Below are 24,393 nucleotides of genomic sequence, written 5' to 3' on the forward strand. Positions count from 1 at the left end.
TATCTTTTAACAAATAAAATAATTTGCTTTAAAATGTAATGTATTTTTTTTATTACATTTTATTTTCAACACAATTCTGGTAAAAATAAAAAAACGGTATTTTCAACTCCAAATAAGTATTGAATAACAAAATAAATTGTTATTTTAGCGACACAGTTCGATAGCCTATTTTATAAGGATAATATAAATTAAAATAAATTTCAATATAGTACTGAGTAAAAAAAATAAAGTTATTTAAATTTTTATGAGGCGTGGAAAACCGGGTGAAATTTGTTTAAAACCCGCGCATGACAGATGTCACAAAATTAAATAATGGCGCTCGACTGTCAAGCATCTGTCAAGGGGTCATGGATTTAGTAAGTACTTCGTTGTACGGGGCACCTACAAACTAATTCCATGGTTACTACCTACCTGTGTGTGTGCTAACTACCATAGATTTAGAAAGGCACGCATAGGTACTTACCGATACTATCTGTCTTCTTATAACATTTCGATAGTATCGATACTATTATTTCCTTAAACTATTAATCTTAACGCAATCGATAGTTGAATATCGAGCGGTAACACAAACAACGTTCAACGACAAGACGCAGCAGACAACAAAACAAAGAGTAAATTAATATAAGGGGGAAAGAGAGACATCTTGCGAGATATTTAAGCATGACAGTTTTGATGCGTGATTTAGCGTCATCTGTATTTTCGAGAAAAGAGATAATTCTATCTATGGTGCGTGTGTGTTATGTACAGACAATGTACTAAAAGCACGATGCTTTCTTTTTTAGCGTTTTCATCATCATCAGCCTTCTTCAGTGACAGACTTTCAGTGAGTGAAAACTGATATAATTAATATTTCATTTATTTTCTGATTTTATATTTTTTATGTTTATTATAATATTTTTGCACCCTAATGCACATCGATGAGGCATAGTTGGTGCAAATTCGAAACAATTTCGAAAATTCACACAACAGCACAGCACAGCAAAATACCAATAAAAAGGATCTGTATCGCACAAACACTGCAGAATTCTAGATAATTAACACAAAAACGAAGGAACAGATTCCTCAACTCGAACTTTGAAGTGAAAATACCAAAAATAGGTACCAGGTAGCACACGATAAATAAACAATAATTAAAAATCACAGCGGTGCTAGCGGTAGATTTTCGTGTGGCAAACAAGTTTTTAAAGGGGGATTGTCAGACGTTTGAAAGAATAAAAAATTTATTAATAAAAAAACGAAACCCTATTTATTATTATTTGGGATTTTTTCTACGTATTCATTTGTATTATATTAATTATTCCAACAAATATATTTTTTGGTAAATAGCTGGCAATACATAAAGGTTTTAAAGTTACGAAATACAGATGGGGCCTGTTTCTATGTCGATGACAGGCGCCGAAGAAGTGTCACCCCCCTGCAACAAAACTTCAGCACTGAGAGAGCAAGTCACAGAGTACATTTTTTAAAGGTATTGAGCACGTTAAATAACACGGATAAATAAAGAGTTTATTCCGTGAAAAAATAATTTAGTTTTGACCTTTTTGTAAATTATCAGAATTATCTTCTAGCCTCAGACGGACAAACGAAGACAAAATATCTACTGTTAGGTACCTATACAAATACTGAAAAGATTTGATTTATATAGGTAAGTAGGTACTATCTATTGTATTTTTCCATAAAAGCTTTTTGGATATAATTTTTAATTTATTGAATTTTGCTCAATGGTGCAGTGGTTAGCGCGCTCGGCCTGTGAAGAGGGAAGGCCTGTCCCCCGGCAGTGGGTACCTACACTTAAATGGCTGTTAATGATGATTAAATGATGACACACATCAGATTTTGTGTTCAGAACGGTCCAGACATTGTTCAGGATCATGCAATGTTTTCTCTTATATTTTAAAGCGAAACGAAGCTTCACTGGTAGGGAATGCTATTAGCATTAAGTCTGTGATGCGCTCATGAATGAACTCAAAAATATAATAAAATATTTTTTTTTTCATTAGGTTTTTCATTTAATTTAGAATGGAACAGGAAAGACAAGAATCAAATTCCAGTGAAAATGACCATTTACAAGGTTGGTTAAAGAGTGATAAGCTTGCACTGCTGAATGCTCTGAAAGCTTATGGTTATGACAGTACTGAGCATCTTGCACTGAGCATACCAGGAAAGAGTGAAGATGATATTAAAAAGGCAATAACTTATTTTAGGAAAAAGTCTACAAGACATCCAATCTATACAGCCACGAAAAAACAAGAAAGGAAGAAAGTTAATGCTGTGTCCCGTGTTCCTTTAAGTGCTTGGGGGAAGGTTTTAACTGATTCAATAAATTTTAAAGAGCTTCAAACTGAGACAGCAGCAGCACTTCGTATTCTCGCTGAATTTGAAGACTTTCCTCATGTGCCATGTGGGGCACCAGAATATAACCTTGACTTTAAGAAAATTTATCATACATTAGCTAATGCCTTGGAAGGTAAAGAGCTACCTAAAAATAAAGTGATAGCAACAATATTTGAGAAATGCCTGCTTGAGACTGCATTGACTAGTAAAGCATTCATAAGAAAGAGTGCTTTTAAAAATGTTATTAACAATCTTAGATTGACAGAAAGCTATAATTCCTTGACTCCTCGGCATCCATTACCTCCCGAACTTGCTGCTGTAAGGCACATAGCCCTTCAGAGAGCTTATAACCCATTCAATGTGTGTGAAGATGTTCTTAAACAGTCAATGTTTTTAAAAAAGCCAGTTGAGGATGAATTTATAGTTCCACATTAAATGTGTGTTATGTAGCCCCATAAGTGTGAAAACTACAGTAGCCAGGATTTGGTCAGCCTGTGATCACTGATAAGGCTCTGGGAATCTGCACACTATTATATGATATTGGTGCTAGTGTGTGGGTTTGCTTAAATCACTTGTCTGGGTTTTAATATGATTTATTACAAATCTGTCACACAATGGAGTTTCTCGCTCTGGTACCATATAAAGGTAGAACTATGAAAAATAGTAAAATGTATTTAATCAGCCATTTAATATAACCTGTAAACATAATTTAAAAAATTTTCAGACCTTGCCTATATGCTTTAGTCATTAAGGTGTGTTATCTTTACAAACAAATTATATCCCAAAGCCATTTGTTATGTTAAGAAAGTAGGTCTTTTTGTTAACAGTCTTTATGTCCAGATCTATTTGTATTACAATCATATTGTTTAATTTTATTCACATTTATGTAATAGTATACATATGCTGAATTATGTGTTTCATAGAAAAAGGTTTTGACACAGGTTATATACATAATACTTCCAGTAGTTTTGATGAACAGACCTGTAATCATTAAATTAAAACAATGGTTTTACTAAGGGGCCCTCTTTAAAATTTATGTGATTATGAGGGTGCTCTCTGCTTACTAGCGCCACTATTACATTTTTAACAATTTATTTTAATTCGTAGGGAAAACTAAAAATGTACCACAGGAGATTTTGCTACACCAGACATAGTATAAATACCTATTTCACTAATAAATTAAAATGTAAGAAATGTGGCGGTGGCGCTAATATGCTTCACTAACTAAAATCTTGAGAGAGTACCTAACTCCGAATTAAGAGCACGAGAGAGCAGAGTTTTATGTTATATTTTTCGTAATTACATGACATCATGTATAGATCACTTAGTGCGCAAGCATAATATGCAGATGATGCAGATATTATTAAAAATATAAGGTAATTTCGTAATATTTGAAACAAAAAAAAACATTACTTATTTGTTTTACATTTGTATTTACAGCATAGAAAATGTTCACATGTCCCAAGCATCTGTTCAATTCTATTTATACATAAAACAATAACATTAATCAAAATAAATAAGATTTTTCTAGTTTCATAGTTTTTTTATGAGTTTAACCATTCAACAAATCTGCTGAATAACTGCAGGGCTACTTTAACCACTCGATCCCAAAAACTGGTTTCCTCTTGAACATCTTGATTGGGAGTGGTCGGATAGTCATCTGTGTCAAAATTTTCAATTTGCCTTTTCTGTCTTGACAAATCATCGATCGAAGAGTCAACTGAAATCACATAAAAAATAAGGTGGTTAAAATATGGAGCTTGTCTTTAACAGACATGGTCTCAGTTTAGAAACCTTATTCTGTTGCCAGTGAATACGCGAATACTAGAAGTCTTAAGCATAGTACGACGAATAAACTTGGTTCAACCACCGAATTAATATGTAATGTCGATGGGTTCAACTGACCCATTCACACATTGTATTCCTACCGCATTCATTATTGTATTCCTTCCATTATTTTCAAAGAATTATAATAGCCTTAGATTTTAGACTATAAATATGGTTTGCTGAGCAAAAATTATCATTACACAGTAGAAAACTAAAGTTTTTTACTATAATGCATGCTTCCCCTGTCTGTCTCGTCCCTATGTATGCGCTATTTGTTGCGAGTTTTTCCTTCAACAGGAAAGTTTACATGCATCCGTATAAAGCCGGAGCGGCCACTACTAGTTACTGCATATACTAAATGGCCATGGTTGCTTACTATTCGGGATCAGTGACCCAAAATGAGTCTCCTTCAAAACAAGAGCAAGGATCCCTCGCCAGCTCCCGCCAGTCGTCACAAACATGATCTACCTATTATTTTTATTTATTTTCTCATAAAAAATATCTGCTATTGAATTTTGATATAAGTACTTATCATGTACCTAGTTACTTAGGTACCTAGCTTTCTAAATGTTATTGTCGAATTGAGGGAAGTAAATATAGGTCCTACTCACCATTCGAACTCGTAGCGTCATATGAAGTCTCCAGCTGAAACAAGTTACAAAAAATATCAATTAGTGCCGAAAGCCTGTGTTATGAAATAATTTACATCCCTTTGAGCAGCTGTTACACATACATGGCACGCACAGATAGCATAGTAAAAGAAGTTCATTTTTTAGTTATAATGCTTGTAAAAATCTAAGTAGTAAATGCACAAAACCAGTCTTTTTAGAGTTCCGAAATAAACAAGGAAATCCTTAAACCTAGTTAGAGCACTTTTCTGATAAAGTAAAAGTTTGTTAGCCAATTTAAAAAATCCGACTTTCAATATTCATTTCGCTATAACTTTTGTACGGTTGAACAAATTTTGATCAAACATATCTAAGAACCACCGCATAAAAATTAGCTATCAAATAAAAAAAAATCGCATCGAAATCGATTCATCCGTTGATGAGCTATGGTGTCACTTACAAATACAGACATAGCGGTCAAACTTAATAACACATGTCTTTTTGCGTCGATGGTTAAAAATATTATATTGTAATCTGCTAGATAAATCTACCTGAATTTATTAGCCAGTTAACCCTAAACATAATTTTTTTCGCTATTTGTTTAATAAGCATATCGAACAAAAATTGTGGAGGCGGTGAATGTCTAGAAATATCCTATATGTAACATAATAATATAGGATGTATGTTGTATGTCTGTCTGCCAGCTTCCGAACGGGTGGAACGATTTTGATCTATATGTACCTATCGTAGCAGTCGTTCAGTATTCTTAGCCTGGTTGTCGGTTCTATATCTAATTTCTATACTAATTTCAATATTATTATTATTGGGAAGTGTCTTACATGATATCCTGAGCAAGTGGAAGAAAGTATCGCTAATAAAGCGATGAGCAGGACTCCACACAGATGAGTTCTCTTCATGTCTCCGTATTCAATCACTTTTAGCTGTCCATGACTATGAACTTGCGTTTTATAGGAGGGCGTGGTTTTGCTCGATTGTGGCGGAAAATCATGGTGTAATGTAATCACAGATGCTACAACAAGTGTTTAACGGATGTTTTTTGCAATTTGTTTGATGTATCTATCTAGTAGCTTTGTATTATCAACATACATCAACATACTCAATTTTAAAAAGGTACGTTTAGATATGATATGATTTGCTGGACGAAATAAAATGCACACATGTACCTAAGTACCTACCGCATATTTATACTTATTGGAACAATGCAAATTTATAATTTACCTAGGTAGGTAACCCACAAGAGAGCAGGGGATCCGCGTCCATGCTGACAGCTTTTGTAAGTATAGTAGGTAGTACTTACCTTTAGTTAATCATAATCAATTACCTAGGTATGTATTCGAATACACCTCCCTACCTGTACTTCTACAAATATGTTATGTATAATATTTCGGTTAAAATACAAAAACTAATAAAAGGCTTTAGTTTGTGAATGTACTTAGTTACCTACCTTGGTACCTACATATTGCAATGCAATAGGTAGGTACAATCCACAAGTACATCTTTGCATGTTTTTAGGTTTTTATTGTGACGACCTTGTCAATTCACATGTTTCCGCCTGAAAGCTTTCGCACAATGGGGCACTGGCAGTGGATCTGTTGGCTTGGGTGGTTTTGAAGAAAAGAAGAGTCATCGAAAACTCGGTCCGTCAGACTTACATAGAATAAAATGCCGGGGGCAGGTAGTTACCTATTTGGTTAATATAGTCTCCTGAGCCTCAAAATAGTCACAATAACAAAAAGCCATGGTACTAATCTAATTTTATCAGACTACCTAGTGTATCGGGCCACACGCACGAATAATACCTATATATGCACGGAATATATAAATAAACGCAAACGGAACCCGAAAGAAAAAAATAAAATTTTTATACATATACATACACGCATAATATTTTTTAAAGACCGATCAAATGATATACATATGTATATCATTTGAAATGAAATATATATGTATGTATATTTCGTTGTGTCATAAGTATATACTTATGACACAACGAAATAATCGGTCAGGATAATCAAAAGAAACCTTTTAGGTAAGTACATAATATAGGAAAGACGTGGAAGAGGCACAGAGGAGAGGTAGGTACTTAGGTAAATTTTTTTTGACCACGAAATTTCTAATAGGTACCTCGGTACTAATAGTCTTTGAGGTAATGCGATAACAGACGGACAGGCGGCGGCATGAGGAAACTATAAGGGTTTGTTTACTTCGGGACCCTAAAAAAGTATTATATAATCACTAGGTACTTACACAACATTTATACCAACTAATAATCATGACAATGCTATCTGTTACAGTTACCTAGATACATAAGCACGCTAACTTCATGTTACTTCCATTTTACTTTGTTCGCAGCTTCGCCCGCGTGATTCTCGCTTATTATAGGTTCTTTGTCCTATTTTATGTTTAGGTACCTACCTACTTTTTTGTTTTTATTAGAAAATTATGAGATACCTACCTACTTACTACATATCTCTTCACTATTTCTTTTACCTTTCAATGAAAATCTTATCAAAATAGGATGTCGTTTCGCTTTGGAACAGGTAAAAATTAAATAGCTTTATTTACAATTTAACTAGTTTATGCTCGCGGCTTCGCACGCCTGAATTTCAGTTCTTAAAAGGAATCGAAGTAAAATTTCAGTTATTCTTTTGTCGTGTAAGTATTCTAAGACTGGTAAAATTTATTTATTACTATGATACAAATTTGTATTTTTTGTCATCTTTAGTTAAATTCACCGTTTCGCGCTCGTGTTCTGTCGCGTTTCCTGCAAATTGTCCCATGCCGTTTCCCGCGATGTGCCCCATCCCATTTCCCGCTACGTGTCCTACTCCCGCGTCCCGTAACACGTGTCGAACATTAAATGATTTATTTACTTAAATGTTTAGGATTAGGGTACTACTGGAAACTTTTATAATTACTAAGTAGGTACATTCAGACCAATACATTTACCATCTGTGTGGTAAGATTTATGTATGTCTATTCTATTGCCTGCACCGCGCCGGATGTTCTGCGTTTATGTTAGTGATAGCCCTTGGTCGCAAAGCAAATATCTATGCATATACGAGCGTAACAATATTTAAGCCCACTAGCGCCTGCTACCTTAAAATAAATATATAAAAAAATTTACTAATTACTTTTAGATATTATAGAAAACTAAATAAATCTGTATTAGGATTAGGGTTTCTTCTAGCAATGTTTCGAATATTGCTACTACTCTACAAATTATATCTATTATGTGTGATGCACAGAATTTAAATTAATTTCTAAAATAAGGTGTAATGTTAGGTAGGCAAAGTTCAGACTTAAGATATTGATTAGAAATTTTTTTTATTCATATAGTTCTTATACAATTTGAATCGGTTTTCCCGACAAGTAACATTCAAATTCAGTACTAGATATTGATATTGATTAATTCTCGTTTGTTGGAATCATCTTGTTTCATTTGATATTTATTTATTTTTACATACATATTGTAAAGAGAAGGATTTCTGGGCAAGTGCAATTTCTGCAAATTATTGAAACATCAGATGAGAATAAAGTATTTTAAGAGCAATATATGAAATTTAGCCTAATAAAAACCTAAATTGTTATTTCTTGGAGCCCCCAAAGCCAGAAAATCCCATGATCTGAGCCAACTCTGACTGCACTGGAGTGTCTTCCTCCTCCTCGTTGTCCTGCAGCTTGCGCTTCTTGTCCCGACGTCGCTCGCGTCGGAGTTCCTTCAACCGAGCCTCCTCCTCTGCAGCCTCACGCAGACGACTGTCTAGTTCATACTCTGATTTCTTCTCCTCTAATTTTCTTTTGTTCAGAGCGAATCTGGCTTTAACCTAAAAATATTTTTTAACAATGTTACTACAAATTTATAAATGTAATCAGTCTGTTGGCATGACAATGGTTAAAATATCATAATTAAATGTCTAAAATCTACAAGAATGCCAATAAACAATTCCAACTTTGATTTATGATCAACATACTGGCACTGAAAGACACATAAATATATATTATACACCTGATCTAAGCTGCTCCTTTCTATTTTCATGGACATGCCAAGATTTCTTTGATGTTTCTTGCCATTGATGTGGTCCAAAAAGTTAATAGAGTCTTTGACAACACAATCACAAACATTGCAATAATATCCTCCTGATTGTGATGTTGGTGTATTTCTGTTGATAACAACACTCTTGCCAAGTTTGGAATCTAAATCAACTTTGTAATCTCTCTGTTTCAAAAGTTCACGTTTAACAGGAGGAGCTGAAAACAACCATTTTTCAGTTACAACAGTTAAATTTAAAATTACTTTTTTCATTTTTATTTTTCTATTAATCATCACTATATAGCTTATAACAAAGTCACTACTCGCTGTCTGTCTTAGATAATTTAAAACTATGCAACAGATTTTAATGCAGGTTTAAAAAAAAAGATTCTGTGATTTTTGAGGAAGTTTTATAATATAATTTATTGTGGTTTTGCTGGAGCAAAGCCAGCATGGGCAGCTTGTTTTATATAAATGGTGAAAACTTAAGACATTAGAGAGACAAGTGAGCATAGCCAAATGAGATAGTTACCTCAAAGTGGTAAGATGTTGTAAAACTGTGCACATGATGAGGAACAAATATAGCTTTCAGTTTCTCTTTGTGTAATGCCAATATTTTCTTTCTTGTATGAGTAAAACATGAGTATTATTATAATATAGTGCAGGGTATATAATTAGTATGTAAAGAAAATATATTGCTTATTAATTTCTTCTTAGCTTAAGTACAATTGAATACTAGTTGAATGTAAATCCAACTAGGCATAGCAAGCAAGTAGATTACATTGTTTCAGAAGCTTGTCTATGCAGGGTAAAGCCTTGTCATTTTACCTTTCTTTTTGGATCGCTCCTCTTCTTCTAATTCTGCTTGTAATCGTTCCGCTGCGATTCGTTCGAATTCATCTTTGTCCCATTTTCTACGATGATCATCTGGTCTCATGCTCATTTTGAAGCTTCAATTACTGTGAAACTAATATAATATAATACAATACAAAATATCAGTATGACATCTATATCCTATTTATAAGTATGTTATCAGATAGGATGAAAAGAAAGAATAAAATATAAAGAAATCTATGAATCCCAATTCAATTTCCAATTTTTTGTAATTGTAAAATTAGCTTCACTTCAACACAAAATCAGATTGTAGTTTTTTTTAAGTTTCTTGGTAGTACCTACTACCATACCACAATGACATCTGACACTGACATTGGTGAGAGAGATGACAATGACATTCATACATAACCTTATGCAATGGATACCATTAAAAAAAAGTGACTGTACCTATCTACTACCATAAAAAAAAGTGAAGTGAAGTGGATACCACTACTAGTAATCGTAATACAAGACCGCTGATATTGACTGAAAAAGCGTGACACGTTGGTGCAAAATTCGTGGTGAAGGTATTGCCAGCAACTTAGTCTATCAATCATACTCTGAATTTTGTATATAATAAGGTAGGAGATAAATGACATATTTTGAACATGTTCGTATTTTTATTTTATAAACTTAAAAATGTTTTCCATGTAGCAAACATTATGGATTTTATGTAAGTTTTATCATGATTTCTAAAAATGAATTGCTATTCAGTCAAAATCAGCTGTCTAGTAGTAGTAGAGTTATTGACTATGTTATTAAATTTAATTGACAGTGACACAAACAAATTAAAAATTTGCAGCAAGCAAATCAGCAAACCAGAAAGATGAAGAGCAAGTCGCGCAAGTCGTGTTCACAAAGTACTTTCTATGTCGTGTTCGTGTTCTGAGAGTGAGAGGTCGTTTTCTTTGTGGTGGCTGGCTCGGCGGTTTTTTGCGAGCTTTTGATTTTGGCTGAGTTTTAATACCTACCTAGTTTATTATTTTGAGCACAAACAATAGACGATTACTGTAGAGGAACTTACGTAGTGTTAATAGAAAAGATGTCCGATTCAGACTTAATAGAACTGCGTAAACAATGCATAACAAGTCTTTATTTGTGCACAGACAATATCTGCAAATATTTGGACGATGAAAAAGATGCAGAATTTGATAAACTGAAGTCTCTCGTCGGAGAGTATTGCTTACAAGAAGCACAGCAGGAAGTTGCAATTCAAGCTTTAGAGAAAGCCAAAGTATGTAGCTCTGCGAATTTTAGGTACCTAAGTATATGCCCTAGCATGTTCTGAAGTTTTAGGTATCAGTCAAAACTTCACAGTATGCTAGAATATCACTTAGATATGGTCACAATAAATACAGCAAAATCAGTTAATTATTGTTAACTTTTGTTTCTGTAAATCAAGTTTGAATTGATATAACATTCCAAAGAACTTTTATTGAGAAAAATGGGTAGGTACACAAGACGATAAAGCTAAATGGTCCTTGGGTGGGGTGGTATAACAAATCACAAATGTGTGTTTAACCTATTAACCGCTTGGCATTTTATCAGCTGTCGTGCTCCCAGCGTCCAGCTCAGTACAACAGAAAAAATACCTACTACAAAGAGGGTTGTATGTAATTTACCTATTTAAATATCGTTAAATAATATCAAAATTTGTTGCAGCGCGATGTTAATTAACAATCTGTGCTTAAACCCAGGGCAATTTTTTTTTTTTTACTTTTGGTAGTAGAAAGAATTGAATGCAAAGCCATTGAATATTGTTAATGATTTATTAATTCTCAATATAAAAATTGACGACATTTGACAACTTATTTGCTTATTTTCAAAAGAATTTAATAAAACTATGTAGAACTATTGTAAAGAAATATTTATTAGTAATTAATTTATTTGTTGTTCTCTGAATAAGTCAATATTAAGAGAACTGCTTTGATGTATATATTTTTTACATGTTACTCTTTGAAGAATGTCCCGACACTAGTGTTGGATTTTTCCAACGCGGGCGTTTGGCACCTATGCAATTACAAGAGAATATTATCAGTTATTTCACCTAACTTCTTACTTAATTTTATGGATTTTTAATACGAGCCAAAAGTGTACGACATTACAAATGATTGCTTTATGTAATATATCTTCATATATTAACAAGTTTAAGACAATATAAAACATGACGAGTCGGAAAAGCCACTAAAAAAAACACAGCTTTTTTGTCGTATATATACGACCTAGGCGAAATGGACACGATAACATTGGTCGGATTAATCAGACTCTGGCGGTGAAAGGATTAAAGGCTTTTCAAGATATAGGACATGAAATTAAATTGCAAAATATAATTTGTTACCTATGTAATTTGACTCTGGTTACCATTTTATAAGATATTCATGTTTTCATTTTTCAGAGGGAAACTGAATCATCAAATGTAGATAGCTTAGAGGCCAAATTCACAGAAAACCTGCGTACATTAGCTGGAAAACGTGAAAATGTTAGCATACATCCATACATGATTGAACTCACTAAACATTTCCAAAGAGGACAGCAAGTTTCTAGGCGTAAGTTTATCTAGTATTGTTTCACTTCTGTGTCGAAATATGAATTATTGCATGGCTATTTTTGATATTTAATGACTCAAAATTGTTAATCAACCAAATACTTATAATCCGTTGTTTCAGAAAACTTAGATGAATCCGATCTGGCCATAACTGAAACACAGGACCAATATGTAAGCAGATTTTTACTTTTAGTACCTACCTAATTGATTCTTTATAATAAAAAATATTCTTTACAGTGCTATACTACCTATAAAGGTAGTATAGCACTGTAAAGAATATTTTTTAGTAAGCATACTTATGTATGCTTATATTTGAGATTAAATATTAACAAATATATACATATATATGACTCACATTTTGTTTTAGATTGATCCAATCACAAAGAAGCCAATAGAAGATCCAGTGAAAAATACAGTGTGTGGACATATTTATGAGAAAAATTCTATTATGAATCTCATCCACAGGAATAACAGAACTAAATGTCCAGGTGACAATCTATGACAGTGGTTTGTGTGGTCAGAATTATGTAATGTATCATAAATAATGCTTTATCGAGACTATAATTTTATTTCAGTGGCTGGATGCGGCAATCGAGGGCCCATACAGAAGCAACATTTACTCACTGATGAAGAGTTGAAATTCCGCTTGACTATTACTCAGCATTCCACTATGATCCAGGAGAGATCAGTCACGAATCTAGATGATACAATGGAGTAATTAAAAATAATTTCTCAATGCTGAAGGCAACAGCAAGCTGTGATTTCTATACCTATAGTGAATTGTCAGGAAAAGAACATAATTAGTTCTTTTTGGCTTTTTCAATTGTGACCGTCGGCTGCAAAAAGTATGACAAACAAAGCCTGGCAAGCGGCGCAATTTGCTGGGTTGCTAAAACAAAAGTAGATAGATTTTTGATCACGCGGTATAAGTTCATGAACTTAAAACGCACGCAGATTTCACAGAGCGGATGAGCGGATCGCTGGGCGTCGGACTTTGTTAGGAACAGGGGAAACAAAGAAAGAAAGAAAGAAACACAACAAACAAGAGTACTTACGCTACGCAACAAGCGACGCCACAAAATAGAGCGGAACCAACAGCGGCGCAAGAGTGACAGACTGTGTTATTTAAAAATATTGTTTTACTAGCTTTTGCCCGCGTTAATTTTCCGTGATGAGAAATACCCTATGTCCTTTTCCATACTTCAAACTACATGTATTCAAAATTTAAAGAAGATTGGTTGAGTTGATAAGAGCGTGAAGAGGTAACAAACTTACTTTCGCATTTGCAATATTAGTTAGGATATCAAAATAAATACCCAGGCTTTCATAAACGATGTCATAACATAAATACAGAAGTGTTCTAAAAAGATTATCCCTTCCGTATATCGAGAATATATGTATCCAGAGTATATGTTGATAATTTGGAAAACTACATAATTTACGACTCTGAATAGTCCACCCCGACTACTAAGCTGCTGAAAGTACGTGGCGTGTTTTAAGACCAATCGTTTAGGCCGAAGTCGTCAACCGGCCGTAATGCTATCTAAATTGTATGTTAAGGTTGTACAGTATTTTTGCAGTCGACTGTACATGTCTTCCCATTGCCTGTTATACAATGTTTGTTTACATGTACTGCTATCAGTGTGCCTTAAATGAAAATAAATATAGGTGTGGTGATTACAAAATGTTTTGTTTTACTCAGTAGAAATACTCAATCTACCATTCATGCAGAAAAGTGAAAAAGCAAATGGCGTACTGTTTTTCTGTGTATGTTAAAGTTAACCTCACTCTTATTTTGCTGCAATTGATTGATGCAACAGAAAGTTTAAGGAACTATAACATAGATAATTGGAACTTGGTAAAAAAAAAAGACAAATTTCTTCAAATAATAAATTTATTTCAGCAGAATTATTACTAATAGATATTGACCGGGGCTTCGCTCTCGTGAGAATTTTTGAGATTTTTGAGATATAGCCTATAGCAATCTTGGATAATTCACCTTTTTAATGGTGAAATCATTTTTGAAATCGGTTCAGTAGTTTCGAAGATTACCCGCCTCAAACATACAAACTCAAAAGTATAGATAAAAATACTAAAACACTAACATATTTTCTTCAAGTGTTTATCATCTTGAATTCTATATGTACTTTAGGTATAAATCTTGGTCCATAAACTATATCAATTGAAGTGCAATCAAGAATAACATTATTTAGTTGTTTTGTGGCTGAAATTACTGTATAAATCACAAATCTAATTTTTGTTTTTACTCGTAAGAAATGTGAAAATAAATACTGGATAAATAATATCTTGGGAAAGATTGTAAAAGATAACTTGATTTGAGAAATGAATCATATGAATTAAATTACTTTAGTAAATTATTTATCTAAAAAGAGCATAAAGAGCCTTATAATAATTGAGTGATTCGATGAAAAAGGCTTATTAAATAACTGTGTTTCTTAGTCTACAACTCTGAAGCTTTAATTTTAAACTATTTATTATTAATAAGTGCACTATTGGAATATCTTAATCATATGAAGTGAGAAATTTAAGCAACTAGTAATAGACAGAAAAAGGAGTTACCACCATAGATTATACAATACTTTTAGTATTGTCTCTAGGTATCGAGACTATGTGGTTTTAACCAAAGCAATGTCGTTTTCATTTACTTAAGTCTAGGTACGATTAAAGTTCCTATTTTTGCAGATTTATTTATAGTACCTACTTACATAAATGTCTTTATTTTGTACTATTTTCGTGATGTGTGAGGTGGAGTGCATATAATAGTGAGAGTCGGTAGCTATGTCGGTGGACAAAGCTGCCAAAAGTCAGTATGAAAAGGTTACAAATTAAAACTGGCCTAATTGTACAGTCGACCGCATATCAAGTTACCCTGCTGCATTTATGCCGCGGCAATAGGGGGGCGAATTTGCAATGGTTCTGGTTGGTTTTATATGCTGTTGACTGTACAAGTATAATTTTGCTTTTATCTTGTTATTTTCTAACAGGGTGGGTGGTGCTCAAGTTCTAGAACACGAATTGATGTGTAAAGTAAATATAATTATAATAGGAATGTAAAATATTATAGTAAATTGAAAGAGTATCTCAAAAATAACGATTTCTTAAATACTAAATTCTTCCGAGTATACAGGCAAAACAAAACAGTTATGATCTAATAATATCTAAGTTATACATTAATAATGAATTAATGAAATAGCTCTAGGCCAGAATGCAACCTATATTTTAAAAACTGTAATGAAATACGAATGAGTTTATGCTCAGTTTTTTTCCCAATTTTTCAAAAATTGCCGTCTTATTGGGAACATATTAGGCTAGACCCATCTATGGTTCTGAGTTGAGGCAAAAACAAAATTTATTCACAAAGTTATGAAAAAAAAAAATTCTTTGGTTAGGTCAAGCAATGAATGTTTTTCCGAGGTACCTATATACTTCATACAAAAGTGTAACAATAATATAAGCTTACAAATGCATGATTTTTCTAGCAAAAACCACTAATTAAGCATAATTAAATCTATGACTAGTTAAAAGTTTAGGAAAGCGAAGAGATAGAAATGTGTATCCGTATATAATATCTAATTATTAGGAATGAATTATTTATTAATTGAAACAAATTTTAAAATATCATTGTTGATCTATAAAATGGATCTGAGATGTTACCAATAAAGGTTATAATATATATAAAAAGTTAACTACGGTATTTCATGAAAATCTAGAAATCTATAAAATCTGTTTCAAATATATTTCTTATATGATCAACGACAAGTAGTTTGTTCTATTGCAAGCAATAGAGATAGAATAGGATAGAGGTTTTTCATTAGAATTACAAAATATTATCAGATATTTGAATTCAGAAATAATAATGAAAATGATGAAATTAATGATAAAAATTACAAACTGTCTTTTTGTGTAGTTTGCAAATGGAAAAAAAATAGTTTGTGAAGGACATTAATCGTTTTTGCCATTATCAATAGCTATTATGACCCCTGATATACAAGACATGATGGTATCATCCAAGTCTTTCCTAGAGTCCATAAACTTTTGTAAAGATTCGTGTAATTTCGCATCTTTATATTCGAGCGAAATTTTGTTTTTCTTTGAAGTTATATCGAGAAATGCCAGGAGGTTTTCGGCGACCTCGACTGGCATTTTCGCGCAGTTTGTTTCGATTAAGACGGACACGTGCTTTCCAATTTCAGACCCTAAGAGCTGGGTAATAAAGCTCTTTTCGTAGTCGCTCTCTGGTTCCTCAGACTGCGGTGTGGTTTTGTTCAGGGACGCTATGGCTAGGAGAGTGAGGGCGAGTATTGCTTCGTTCTGCATTACTGAGTGACAGGATACTAACATATTCACTAAACTTGTGATACAACCCTCAACCTGTAATGAAAATTTATTTATGATAACTACAGTAGTCTAGATTTAAAATTGTTATCACAGTAAATACATTTGAGTTGAAGGCATCGTTCGATTGAACTAGGTCCGAATCTTCCAGAATCCTGAAACTTTCACGATAGCGAATCTGCAGTATACATGTAGTAAAAGTTGTAACCTGCAGGATATGTGTCCAGTGCGAGTGTCGCAGCAGCTTGGCGGCCCAAGCCAGCAGCCGCGGCGCCTCGCCCGCTGCGCCCGCGCACTCGGCCGCGCGCCCCCACCGCGCCACTGCCGCCAGGGCTTCGCGATTCTCTGCCAACTGCCGTGCTACGCCCTCTGAAAATCATTTATGTCGCGTTACGAAATGTCAGAAACAAGAATCATTACTATATGTATAGGAGTTATTGGCGCATGAATGAATGTCAAAAATTTGAAGAACAGAGATGATGAGATGGCTACAAACTAACCTTGTCCGTCAACCAGCATCCGTATAGCCGCTAATAGTTTATAAGCGACATGGTGATCTTCAACATGCGGCAGCGCATTGAGCAGCAGCGGTGCAGCGCGGCCCTGCGCAGCCGCCGCTCGCTTGTTGGCGACGGGCACGGATAAGTTCCGCAGAGCGGACAACACCGCGTGTTGGATTTTGGTCACTGTTACCCCTTCAATAGGGTACACCCCGCCTGGCGCTTGTTGCATGTCAACGGCGAATTTGTTGTACACTTCGAATATATCTGGAAAAAAATAGCTTTATTTATAAATAATTTTCGCCCCTGTTGCATAGACTTGTGCATAACGTCCAAGTTCGTTTTGGACGACGACACCAAATTTATAAAAGATTGACAAGGTAAGAAATTATAAAAAACATTAATGGCTTGATGCCCTGTGAGATGAATTACATCTAAGGAAAATTTGGCTAAGTACATACCCAGAAGTTTATCAAATATCTTGTTGTGCATCAATTGCATGCAATAATCATCCTGCCTGGCAAAGTTGCCTATAGCTAGTATTGCAGTAGTAAGTAGGTTGTAGTTGGTAGAATCCAGCCATCTCATCATGGTCACATAGACTTCACCCAATCCATTGTTGTAAAGTGTGTGCATAGCATCATCTGGGACATTATTTTGCAAAATTAGCCAGGTATTAAATTTATCTGTACACATTTTGTTCAAGATTTTTTTCCAGGTTTTACCACTAGCTGTTACACTTAATTCAATATAATTATAGTGTTTTCTCTCTCTCATCTCTGTATGTTCCTGATGTCATTCGGGGCTGTGACGACGCCGCGAAGCCTGAGTTCAGCATAAAATTAACATTTTCAAGATTTGCCTGCGATTTACATCCATCCACCATGCTTGGGAATGCTATTGTTGTCATACAACATCGACAGGAAGGTATGGAGTGCCCACACACATTTGCTGACCACAGGTGCAAATGTAGTGTTTTAAGAATCATCTAAACATGGGCAAGCTAATGAATCCTAATCCCAACTAATATTATAAATGCAAAATTAAGTTTGTTACCTCTTCACACATTATCTACTTGACCAATTGTTATGAAATGATGTGTGTGCATGGGTAGAAAATAACCTTGTTGATTATTAACGAATAAATTATTTGCTTAATAAATCTCATTATATTTGAGTGACAATTATTATATTTGAGTGACAATTACCTTAATATTAATTTATGTTTACCTCCAGTCAGTACAATAATGATAAGATCACAGGCTTGCTTCATCACGGTCACCACTTCTGAGTCTTCTGCATTGAGTTCCCCTGCATCGTGTCTCTGCACTAGCTGCTCCAACCGGCTACAAACAAGTTGCAGACCTCCTTCTTTTGCAAGTAAGGTCTTAACTGTATCTAAAATGATATTGAAAAAACAAAGTTATTTCTTGTAGTTCTAGTTTCTTTGCTGAGCAACTATGAGATAATAAAACATATACATTGCTGATATTTTAACAAATTTCAGCAATGTATATGACCTTTTCACTTTAGTAGAGATAATGGGGATTTGTATTTGATTGGGTGATTTTTAACTTTTCCTAAATCTTGATAAAAGTCATGATCTACCTACTCAAAACAAATAAATTATATACTAACCATGCTCAGCTTGTATATGCAGATGTTCCAGACATAACTCTGATATTTCCACATTAGATGTCTCCTTCAAAACATTCAGGACTACCCTATTAACTTCTTCATCAAACAGAAATTCAGGAGTGTTGTCATTTACAACACTGAGGACTAGTAAAGCAGTTGACACAGTATCATCATTCATATCATTCTTCTGTATCTCCATCTCTAAAACTTTCTGTAGATATTGTATAAGACCTCCTTTAACAATTGACTCTGTGAACTCAGATCCTCCAATAGCAAAATTTTGGAATATTTTACAAGCAAATATTTTCACATCCTCAAACTGATTACCTTTTTCCAAGGAGTACTTGAGTAAACTAATTAGTGCTGGAACACCATTGCATTCAAGAATAATCTTCCGTGATGTGTCACAATCACAGCAGAGATTCCCAAGAGCTCTACAACACTGTTTTAATAATTCAATTTTGTTAGAAGCATATTCTTTTCTCACTGTCTCAATAATTGGTACTAAGACTTCTTTCACAGCCAAAGATTCTCTTTTTTCTTCAGATTTAGCAAGCTCAGATACTGCCTGAATAGTAAGTATTACTATATCTTGATCGCTACTGTTAAGTAGAGTTTTCAGGCAAGAAGAAACATCATATGCATAATCTATCCCGGTTTTGATAATGTCATTTAGTTTGGCCTTTAACTCATTTGTATTTGTAATGTTTTGAATCACTAAAGTTTCTAAAGAGGTAGATTTCTTTGCAGATGTTCCTAGAACAGAGGTATTAATTATTAATGCATTTAAAGAAAGAAGAAAGAAATTTGCTGTTTAGTTATTTTATAACATATCACCAAACAACTTACCATCCATTCTGAATATGAATGAAAAGATGGAAGTCAAATCACTAAGACAACTTATTATATATGTTATTGTTTCACATCCATAATTTAAAGCACACAATCAACATAGAATTTCTTTAGAAAACTCATGAAATTTATTATTATAGACCAAATTCATTAATTTTATGCACACAAAATTATCACTATACATTTTTTCGTCGCTCTTTTTATTCTACTGTCACTGGTGTCACTGTCATAGCTGGCTGTTATCATTTTTTTTTTGGTTTATTCCCTCGTTTTATTGAGGAGGCAAAGGGTACTAGCCCATACAGTCAAGTCTTTTGTATTGAATATTTATATATAAATAAGAGTGGCTAATATCCACTGAAGAAGAAGGCATAAGCCAAGTCTGTAGTGTAATGGCTGTCATCAATTAAGCACTGCCGCACCTGAGGGCCGCACACATTTGACTACCGAATCAGGAATCCGAATCGGAAACCGGAATGCCCTTCCTCAATAGGGAGCTCATTTATCCCGTCAGAGTACAGGACTGTATGCTAGGTACACAAAAGCTTTGCCGCCTTTTGATAAGTCGATTAAAACGTTTATTTGAGAGTACTTTATTAATCCTTTCATTAAGTAAGCATTCGTTTGTGAAAATATACAACAATGTAGCATATTCGGATGCCGAAATATTGGGAAAAATAGTTTTCCATAATTTAAAAAATCTTCGAAAACTATGGAATATATATATGGGCCTCACGCTGTAAAATTTTCGAGCCAGTAAACGGTCGAAAAGAAGCTCGGAACGCTTCACACGTGAAAACTTATTAAAATATGGACTTCATACAGGTAAGATCATGAGTCAAAATCAAGTTTATATCAGTTTATGACCATAGTTGACCAAATAATGCAGAACAAAACCTAAGATAGTGTTATTATTTTAGGATAATCCACTAAATCCTTCCTTTTTCCTTTAAACTCGCACCACGATTGCGTAGAAGGTATTTTTGGTCGTAAATCCGCAACAATATTGAAAATTGGCGTTTTTTGCCTCCATTGGCAATGTTTGTGTATACCTGTACCAGTAGCGCCATTTGGGCTGAGCTTTGCGTAATTTGCCCTATTATCGTGTTTGATTCTTTAAGTACCTTACATACCGTGGAATTAGTAGGTACTCCAACGGAGTACCATGGAATTGGTAAGTACTCCGGAGGTACCTACTAATTCCATGCTCCATAGGTACATTTTAATTTTTACCGTCCTACAACACAGGACGGGTTGGGATTGGGACGCCTTTCTGGAAATGGGACGAGACAAGTAGGCAGCGGGAAACGGAAAAGGACACGTTACATGAAAGAAGATTGGATACGTTACGGGAAACTGTACGATTACTGTACGAGACTTTAGGCATAGAAGAAAATTGAAATTCATAGCGGGAAACGTAAAATTGAATTAAAGACGGGAGACAATACGAATGAAATAAATTTGACCACTTTTGGAGAATCCTTATCCTTACATATTATCATCTCTGCCGCGTCTGTCTGTCTATATCTGTAATAAACTCAAAAACTACTTTTCATGCGGATTTTCATGTGGTTTTCATCAATAGATAGTGTGATTTCTGAGGAAGGTTTAGGTGTACAATTTATTATGTTTTACCGAGTGAAGTCGGGACGAGCGGCTAGTATTAGATAAAATAATTGAGGTTTTACTTTCATTCTTTGTTTAGAAAGGAAATAAACGTGCTCGAAGTCGCGGGAAAAAGCTAGTACTTATTTTTAAATTTTGTATTTAGGTATCAACAGAAAAACTGCGTTTTAGTTGCCACTCTTAGCACAAGGCTGAGCTGGGATCCTTTCTGTGTAGATCCCATTATAGCAAATGTAGGTATACTTAAAATGTAATTTCTTTTTTTTTTTCTTTAAATGCACAGCATGTTATGAAAATGTAAAATGATCACTCAAAATTAAGTACTTTCGTATTTGCATTTGATCTGCATAGGTACATGAATCTTACAACTCTAATAATTTTTAGTCATGAAATAGGTACTTTAGGTACCTATTTCTATATACTAAAAATTATTAAAATCCTTCGAGAAACTTGGATCATATCTCAGTTTATAACAACCACATGCTGAAAAGTCGTAGGTGTATCGATAATAAAATTCTCGTAAAATATACCACAAAGCAATAAATTACCTATTGTATAACATTACGTACAACAACACAGATGTACAGTATTTTAGACGTAATATATTTGTTATTATGAACTTTTGCCTTTCTTGCAAACACAAAAAAAAATAATTATGAATTTTTTAAACATAATTTTTATATTCTTTTTATATTTTTGTATAATGCCTGGATGTAATTCTAGTCTTTCTTATAATTATGAACGCTTCAATCGCAAACGAATGCTGGGATCGGGACGACGACATATGTAAGTATTTAAGCATCTTGAAAGCTATTTGAAATCTGTGATCATACCTTTTGAGTCGTAAACACATAGACAGTAATGTCACAGAAAATTATTTATTAGACTTACGAAGTAGGTAACCTAAAGGTTTGTCTATTGGTAACTTTATTATACACAGACACAATATGTGCGATATCCCTGCTGTTTTTCAATATGTGCGATATCCCTGCTGTTTTTCAATATGTGCGATATCTTTAGAGTTATACCTATCCAATTTTTTTGTTAATAACAATTATTACTTAGTCCTCCATTTGGCGAATCACACCGTGAAGCTTTCCCTCAGCCAATGCCACAACGCAAATCGAAGTCAACACCTGTTCCACTTCCATATCATAACTTGTACCAGGGTAGAAGGAAACGGGAGGACAAGCGGGTGTACAGAAAGAGGTTCAGTTTGGCCGGCCATCCTGCCGGACAGCTAGTCACCTTTGATGAGCTATTTGACTGTCCTGTGAGTACTTATTTAAAAACAAGTTTTTTTGAAAACTTTTATTGTTGTCAGTTAGATCTTGTTGCAATGAACACGTAACAAAAAAATAAACCGTTGAACATTCGTTGAAGAGTTTGGGAGCTGATCCTGTGTAAAATTAACATGCAAGATTTGATCACAGAGAGATAAATAAATAAATTTTGTAACTTAAATCTACGCTCTTACTAGCCTAAGTGTTTAATTAGTGAAGCTGATAATGTGTCTCTCTGGCGTTCCTTGTTCAAGCTCAAAAACCTAGGGTCAGTTCAAAAAATAAATCTTATTTTTTAAAGATTCGGTTCTGATTGGTATTGTGTGGAAACCACACGCTACTGTGCAGCTGATGGTAGGTGCTACAACCTTACATGACATACATTATACACACACTTACACATTTTTACGAAACTTCGTAGTAAAGTTAATCAGCTTTTCAAAATATCGATCACTTATATAATAATTTTGATTGGTTTTAATCAATTTATTAGATCTCCAATCAGCTGATCAATTCAAGCATACATCTAATTATACTTATATAACTTTACATATGCATAACCGATTGCTTATTCCAGCTAACATTTTTAGCAGTGGAGACAGAGTCTAATATCCCAATAGTGCTTAGAGGAGGGGTGGGTCACCTTTACTTCAATATCATAATAAAGGTGAGACCCTATGATGGAGCATCTGGCCAGGTGAGAGCCTACTGCCAGAAGACGGAACTGGATTACTACAAGGAAAAGCAGACACCAAATGTAGCCAAAGTATACGTTTTCGCCGCAACAACAGAGATGCCGTCTCAAGAGTACCTAGCTTAATAATTTTAATAAATACTTACATATTTTGTCGTTCTTTCTTGTGTATTTACTCTTACAGAAGTACCGAAACCCAGAGACTGCATAAAATAAACCTTTTAATTTGAAGATATCGCTGTGATTTTACGACTGCTTGACGTGAACCTTCCTTGTGAATGCTGATAATCTGTTTCAGCTGTCAAGGATTTTTATCCCTAAGTCGCCTAGTAACATGACAATGTCATATTCTAGCCGCGCATTGCACTTTCTTGTTTATTATTTAATATTTGTATGTATATCTAAAGAAAAATAAAGAAACGTTTTTAAAGACTGACGAATTTTCGTATGCATTTATTCACAATTAGCTTTTGCTCGCGTCTTCGCACGCGCTTAGGTCTTATTAAACTTCGAAAGTATTACCTACGAAAGTATTAACTACGAAAGTATTAACTACGAAAGTTTTAACTATGAAAGTATTAACTACGAAAGTATTAACAACGAAATTATTAACTACGAAAGTACCACTTAATCCTAATTATAATTAACCTTTTTTGATATTGCGTGCCATACATTCATTTGAGGCAGCCTTTAGTTTTAAATGAACCCTCCATGTTATATGAACCATGAGGGTTCACTAAGGATCATTGTTTTTCAATGTTTACTATGACATTAAAATTCTCTTTTGAAGCGTACGGACTCGACTGACTGGTAAACAAGAAGCGAATGGCGATTGAACGTATGTATAACAATTAAAATCAGTTCCTGCGGGATTGAAGCGGTTACGACCAACTACTCGTTGTTGCTACAGCGTGATTTGCAATCCAATGTCCAAAAGTATTTTTGAGGAAAGATGTTCTAACGTTGTACGTTGTAATGTTGTTCTAATGCACAAAAAAAAAAAACAAAAGAAGGAACTCATATGATCGATCTAAATATTTTTACAAAAACAAGCGTTACAGCATATTCATAAGTTCGTCTCGACTTCGAAACTATATATGGGTACCTACCTAAAGCTTCCTTAGGAATCACACTATCCATTGTTGAAACTCATACAAAAATCCGTCCACTATTCTTTTTTTACTTTCAGAGTTTGTAATTAATG

The 24,393-nt window shown here is 34.0% G+C and overlaps 6 protein-coding genes across 11 annotated transcripts; 3 read left to right on the top strand and 3 right to left on the bottom strand.

The window, feature by feature from the left end:
* The first annotated feature begins 1,329 nt into the window (after positions 1-1,329).
* LOC128670474 (uncharacterized) lies at positions 1,330-3,864 on the top strand. Of its 3 annotated transcripts, none has more exons than XM_053746150.2 (2): positions 1,330-1,468; positions 2,001-3,864. In XM_053746150.2, the coding sequence occupies exon 2, from the start codon at positions 2,020-2,022 to the stop codon at positions 2,767-2,769; it is 750 nt and encodes a 249-aa protein (XP_053602125.1). In that variant the 5' UTR covers positions 1,330-1,468; positions 2,001-2,019; the 3' UTR covers positions 2,770-3,864. The 3 variants fall into 3 exon arrangements, with proteins under 3 accessions (XP_053602125.1, XP_053602126.1, XP_053602124.1); XM_053746151.2 differs by having other exon boundaries at positions 1,368-1,645; positions 2,019-3,864; XM_053746149.2 differs by having other exon boundaries at positions 1,369-1,645.
* LOC128670478 (uncharacterized) lies at positions 3,748-7,059 on the bottom strand. The gene is made up of 4 exons (XM_053746159.1): positions 7,038-7,059; positions 5,609-5,799; positions 4,773-4,806; positions 3,748-4,054 (listed from the first exon to the last, which is right to left on the bottom strand). The coding sequence occupies exons 1-4, from the start codon at positions 7,042-7,044 to the stop codon at positions 3,879-3,881; spliced, it is 408 nt and encodes a 135-aa protein (XP_053602134.1). The 5' UTR covers positions 7,045-7,059; the 3' UTR covers positions 3,748-3,878.
* Positions 7,060-7,293: 234 nt separating this feature from the next.
* LOC128670475 (E3 SUMO-protein ligase NSE2-like) lies at positions 7,294-13,926 on the top strand. 4 transcript variants are annotated; one of them, XM_053746155.2, is made up of 6 exons: positions 7,294-7,330; positions 10,803-10,930; positions 12,092-12,242; positions 12,363-12,412; positions 12,609-12,729; positions 12,817-13,926. In XM_053746155.2, the coding sequence occupies exons 1-6, from the start codon at positions 7,309-7,311 to the stop codon at positions 12,957-12,959; spliced, it is 615 nt and encodes a 204-aa protein (XP_053602130.1). In that variant the 5' UTR covers positions 7,294-7,308; the 3' UTR covers positions 12,960-13,926. The 4 variants fall into 4 exon arrangements, with proteins under 4 accessions (XP_053602130.1, XP_053602128.1, XP_053602129.1 ...); XM_053746154.1 differs by lacking the exon at positions 7,294-7,330 and adding an exon at positions 10,504-10,587; XM_053746153.2 differs by lacking the exon at positions 7,294-7,330 and having other exon boundaries at positions 10,503-10,930.
* LOC128670477 (uncharacterized protein) lies at positions 8,101-10,016 on the bottom strand. Its single transcript, XM_053746157.2, has 3 exons — positions 9,652-10,016; positions 8,800-9,041; positions 8,101-8,617 (listed from the first exon to the last, which is right to left on the bottom strand). The coding sequence occupies exons 1-3, from the start codon at positions 9,764-9,766 to the stop codon at positions 8,378-8,380; spliced, it is 597 nt and encodes a 198-aa protein (XP_053602132.1). The 5' UTR covers positions 9,767-10,016; the 3' UTR covers positions 8,101-8,377.
* Positions 13,927-14,117: 191 nt separating the features above from the next.
* On the bottom strand, positions 14,118-19,795 carry vimar (visceral mesodermal armadillo-repeats). The gene is made up of 7 exons (XM_053746148.1): positions 19,584-19,795; positions 18,735-19,490; positions 18,327-18,494; positions 17,559-17,741; positions 17,098-17,364; positions 16,806-16,966; positions 14,118-16,633 (listed from the first exon to the last, which is right to left on the bottom strand). The coding sequence occupies exons 1-7, from the start codon at positions 19,588-19,590 to the stop codon at positions 16,205-16,207; spliced, it is 1,971 nt and encodes a 656-aa protein (XP_053602123.1). The 5' UTR covers positions 19,591-19,795; the 3' UTR covers positions 14,118-16,204.
* Positions 19,796-21,674: 1,879 nt separating this feature from the next.
* On the top strand, positions 21,675-23,349 carry LOC128670659 (uncharacterized). The gene is made up of 3 exons (XM_053746498.2): positions 21,675-21,998; positions 22,278-22,485; positions 23,073-23,349. The coding sequence occupies exons 1-3, from the start codon at positions 21,868-21,870 to the stop codon at positions 23,313-23,315; spliced, it is 582 nt and encodes a 193-aa protein (XP_053602473.1). The 5' UTR covers positions 21,675-21,867; the 3' UTR covers positions 23,316-23,349.
* The last annotated feature ends 1,044 nt before the right edge of the window (positions 23,350-24,393 follow it).

This window comes from Plodia interpunctella, chromosome 6 (assembly GCF_027563975.2).
Source record: "Plodia interpunctella isolate USDA-ARS_2022_Savannah chromosome 6, ilPloInte3.2, whole genome shotgun sequence".
Lineage (NCBI taxonomy): Eukaryota > Metazoa > Arthropoda > Insecta > Lepidoptera > Pyralidae > Plodia > Plodia interpunctella.

Bases quoted from the DNA above. Each gene is read 5' to 3' on its own strand.
- LOC128670474 (XM_053746150.2), top strand. From the start codon at position 2,020: ATGGAACAGGAAAGACAAGAATCAAATTCCAGTGAAAATGACCATTTA.
- LOC128670477 (XM_053746157.2), bottom strand. From the start codon at position 9,766: ATGAGCATGAGACCAGATGATCATCGTAGAAAATGGGACAAAGATGAA. The intron at 9,042-9,651 runs GTAAAATGACAA...GGTTGTTTTCAG, and splicing joins GGAGCGATCCAAAAAGAAAG to CTCCTCCTGTTAAACGTGAA. The intron at 8,618-8,799 runs GTGTATAATATA...AAATATTTTTAG, and splicing joins AAAGGAGCAGCTTAGATCAG to GTTAAAGCCAGATTCGCTCT.
- LOC128670478 (XM_053746159.1), bottom strand. The intron at 4,807-5,608 runs GTAAGACACTTC...AACTTGTTTCAG, and splicing joins CCACTTGCTCAGGATATCAT to CTGGAGACTTCATATGACGC. The intron at 4,055-4,772 runs GTGAGTAGGACC...ATGTGATTTCAG, and splicing joins TGACGCTACGAGTTCGAATG to TTGACTCTTCGATCGATGAT.
- LOC128670659 (XM_053746498.2), top strand. From the start codon at position 21,868: ATGAATTTTTTAAACATAATTTTTATATTCTTTTTATATTTTTGTATA. The intron at 21,999-22,277 runs GTAAGTATTTAA...ATTATTACTTAG, and splicing joins GGATCGGGACGACGACATAT to TCCTCCATTTGGCGAATCAC. The intron at 22,486-23,072 runs GTGAGTACTTAT...TGCTTATTCCAG, and splicing joins ATGAGCTATTTGACTGTCCT to CTAACATTTTTAGCAGTGGA.
- LOC128670475 (XM_053746153.2), top strand. From the start codon at position 10,739: ATGTCCGATTCAGACTTAATAGAACTGCGTAAACAATGCATAACAAGT. The intron at 12,243-12,362 runs GTAAGTTTATCT...CCGTTGTTTCAG, and splicing joins AGGACAGCAAGTTTCTAGGC to AAAACTTAGATGAATCCGAT. The intron at 12,730-12,816 runs GTGACAATCTAT...ATTTTATTTCAG, and splicing joins TAACAGAACTAAATGTCCAG to TGGCTGGATGCGGCAATCGA.
- vimar (XM_053746148.1), bottom strand. The intron at 17,742-18,326 runs GTAAACATAAAT...ATAATGTCCCAG, and splicing joins CATTATTGTACTGACTGGAG to ATGATGCTATGCACACACTT. The intron at 17,365-17,558 runs GTATGTACTTAG...ATTTTTTTCCAG, and splicing joins GATATTTGATAAACTTCTGG to ATATATTCGAAGTGTACAAC.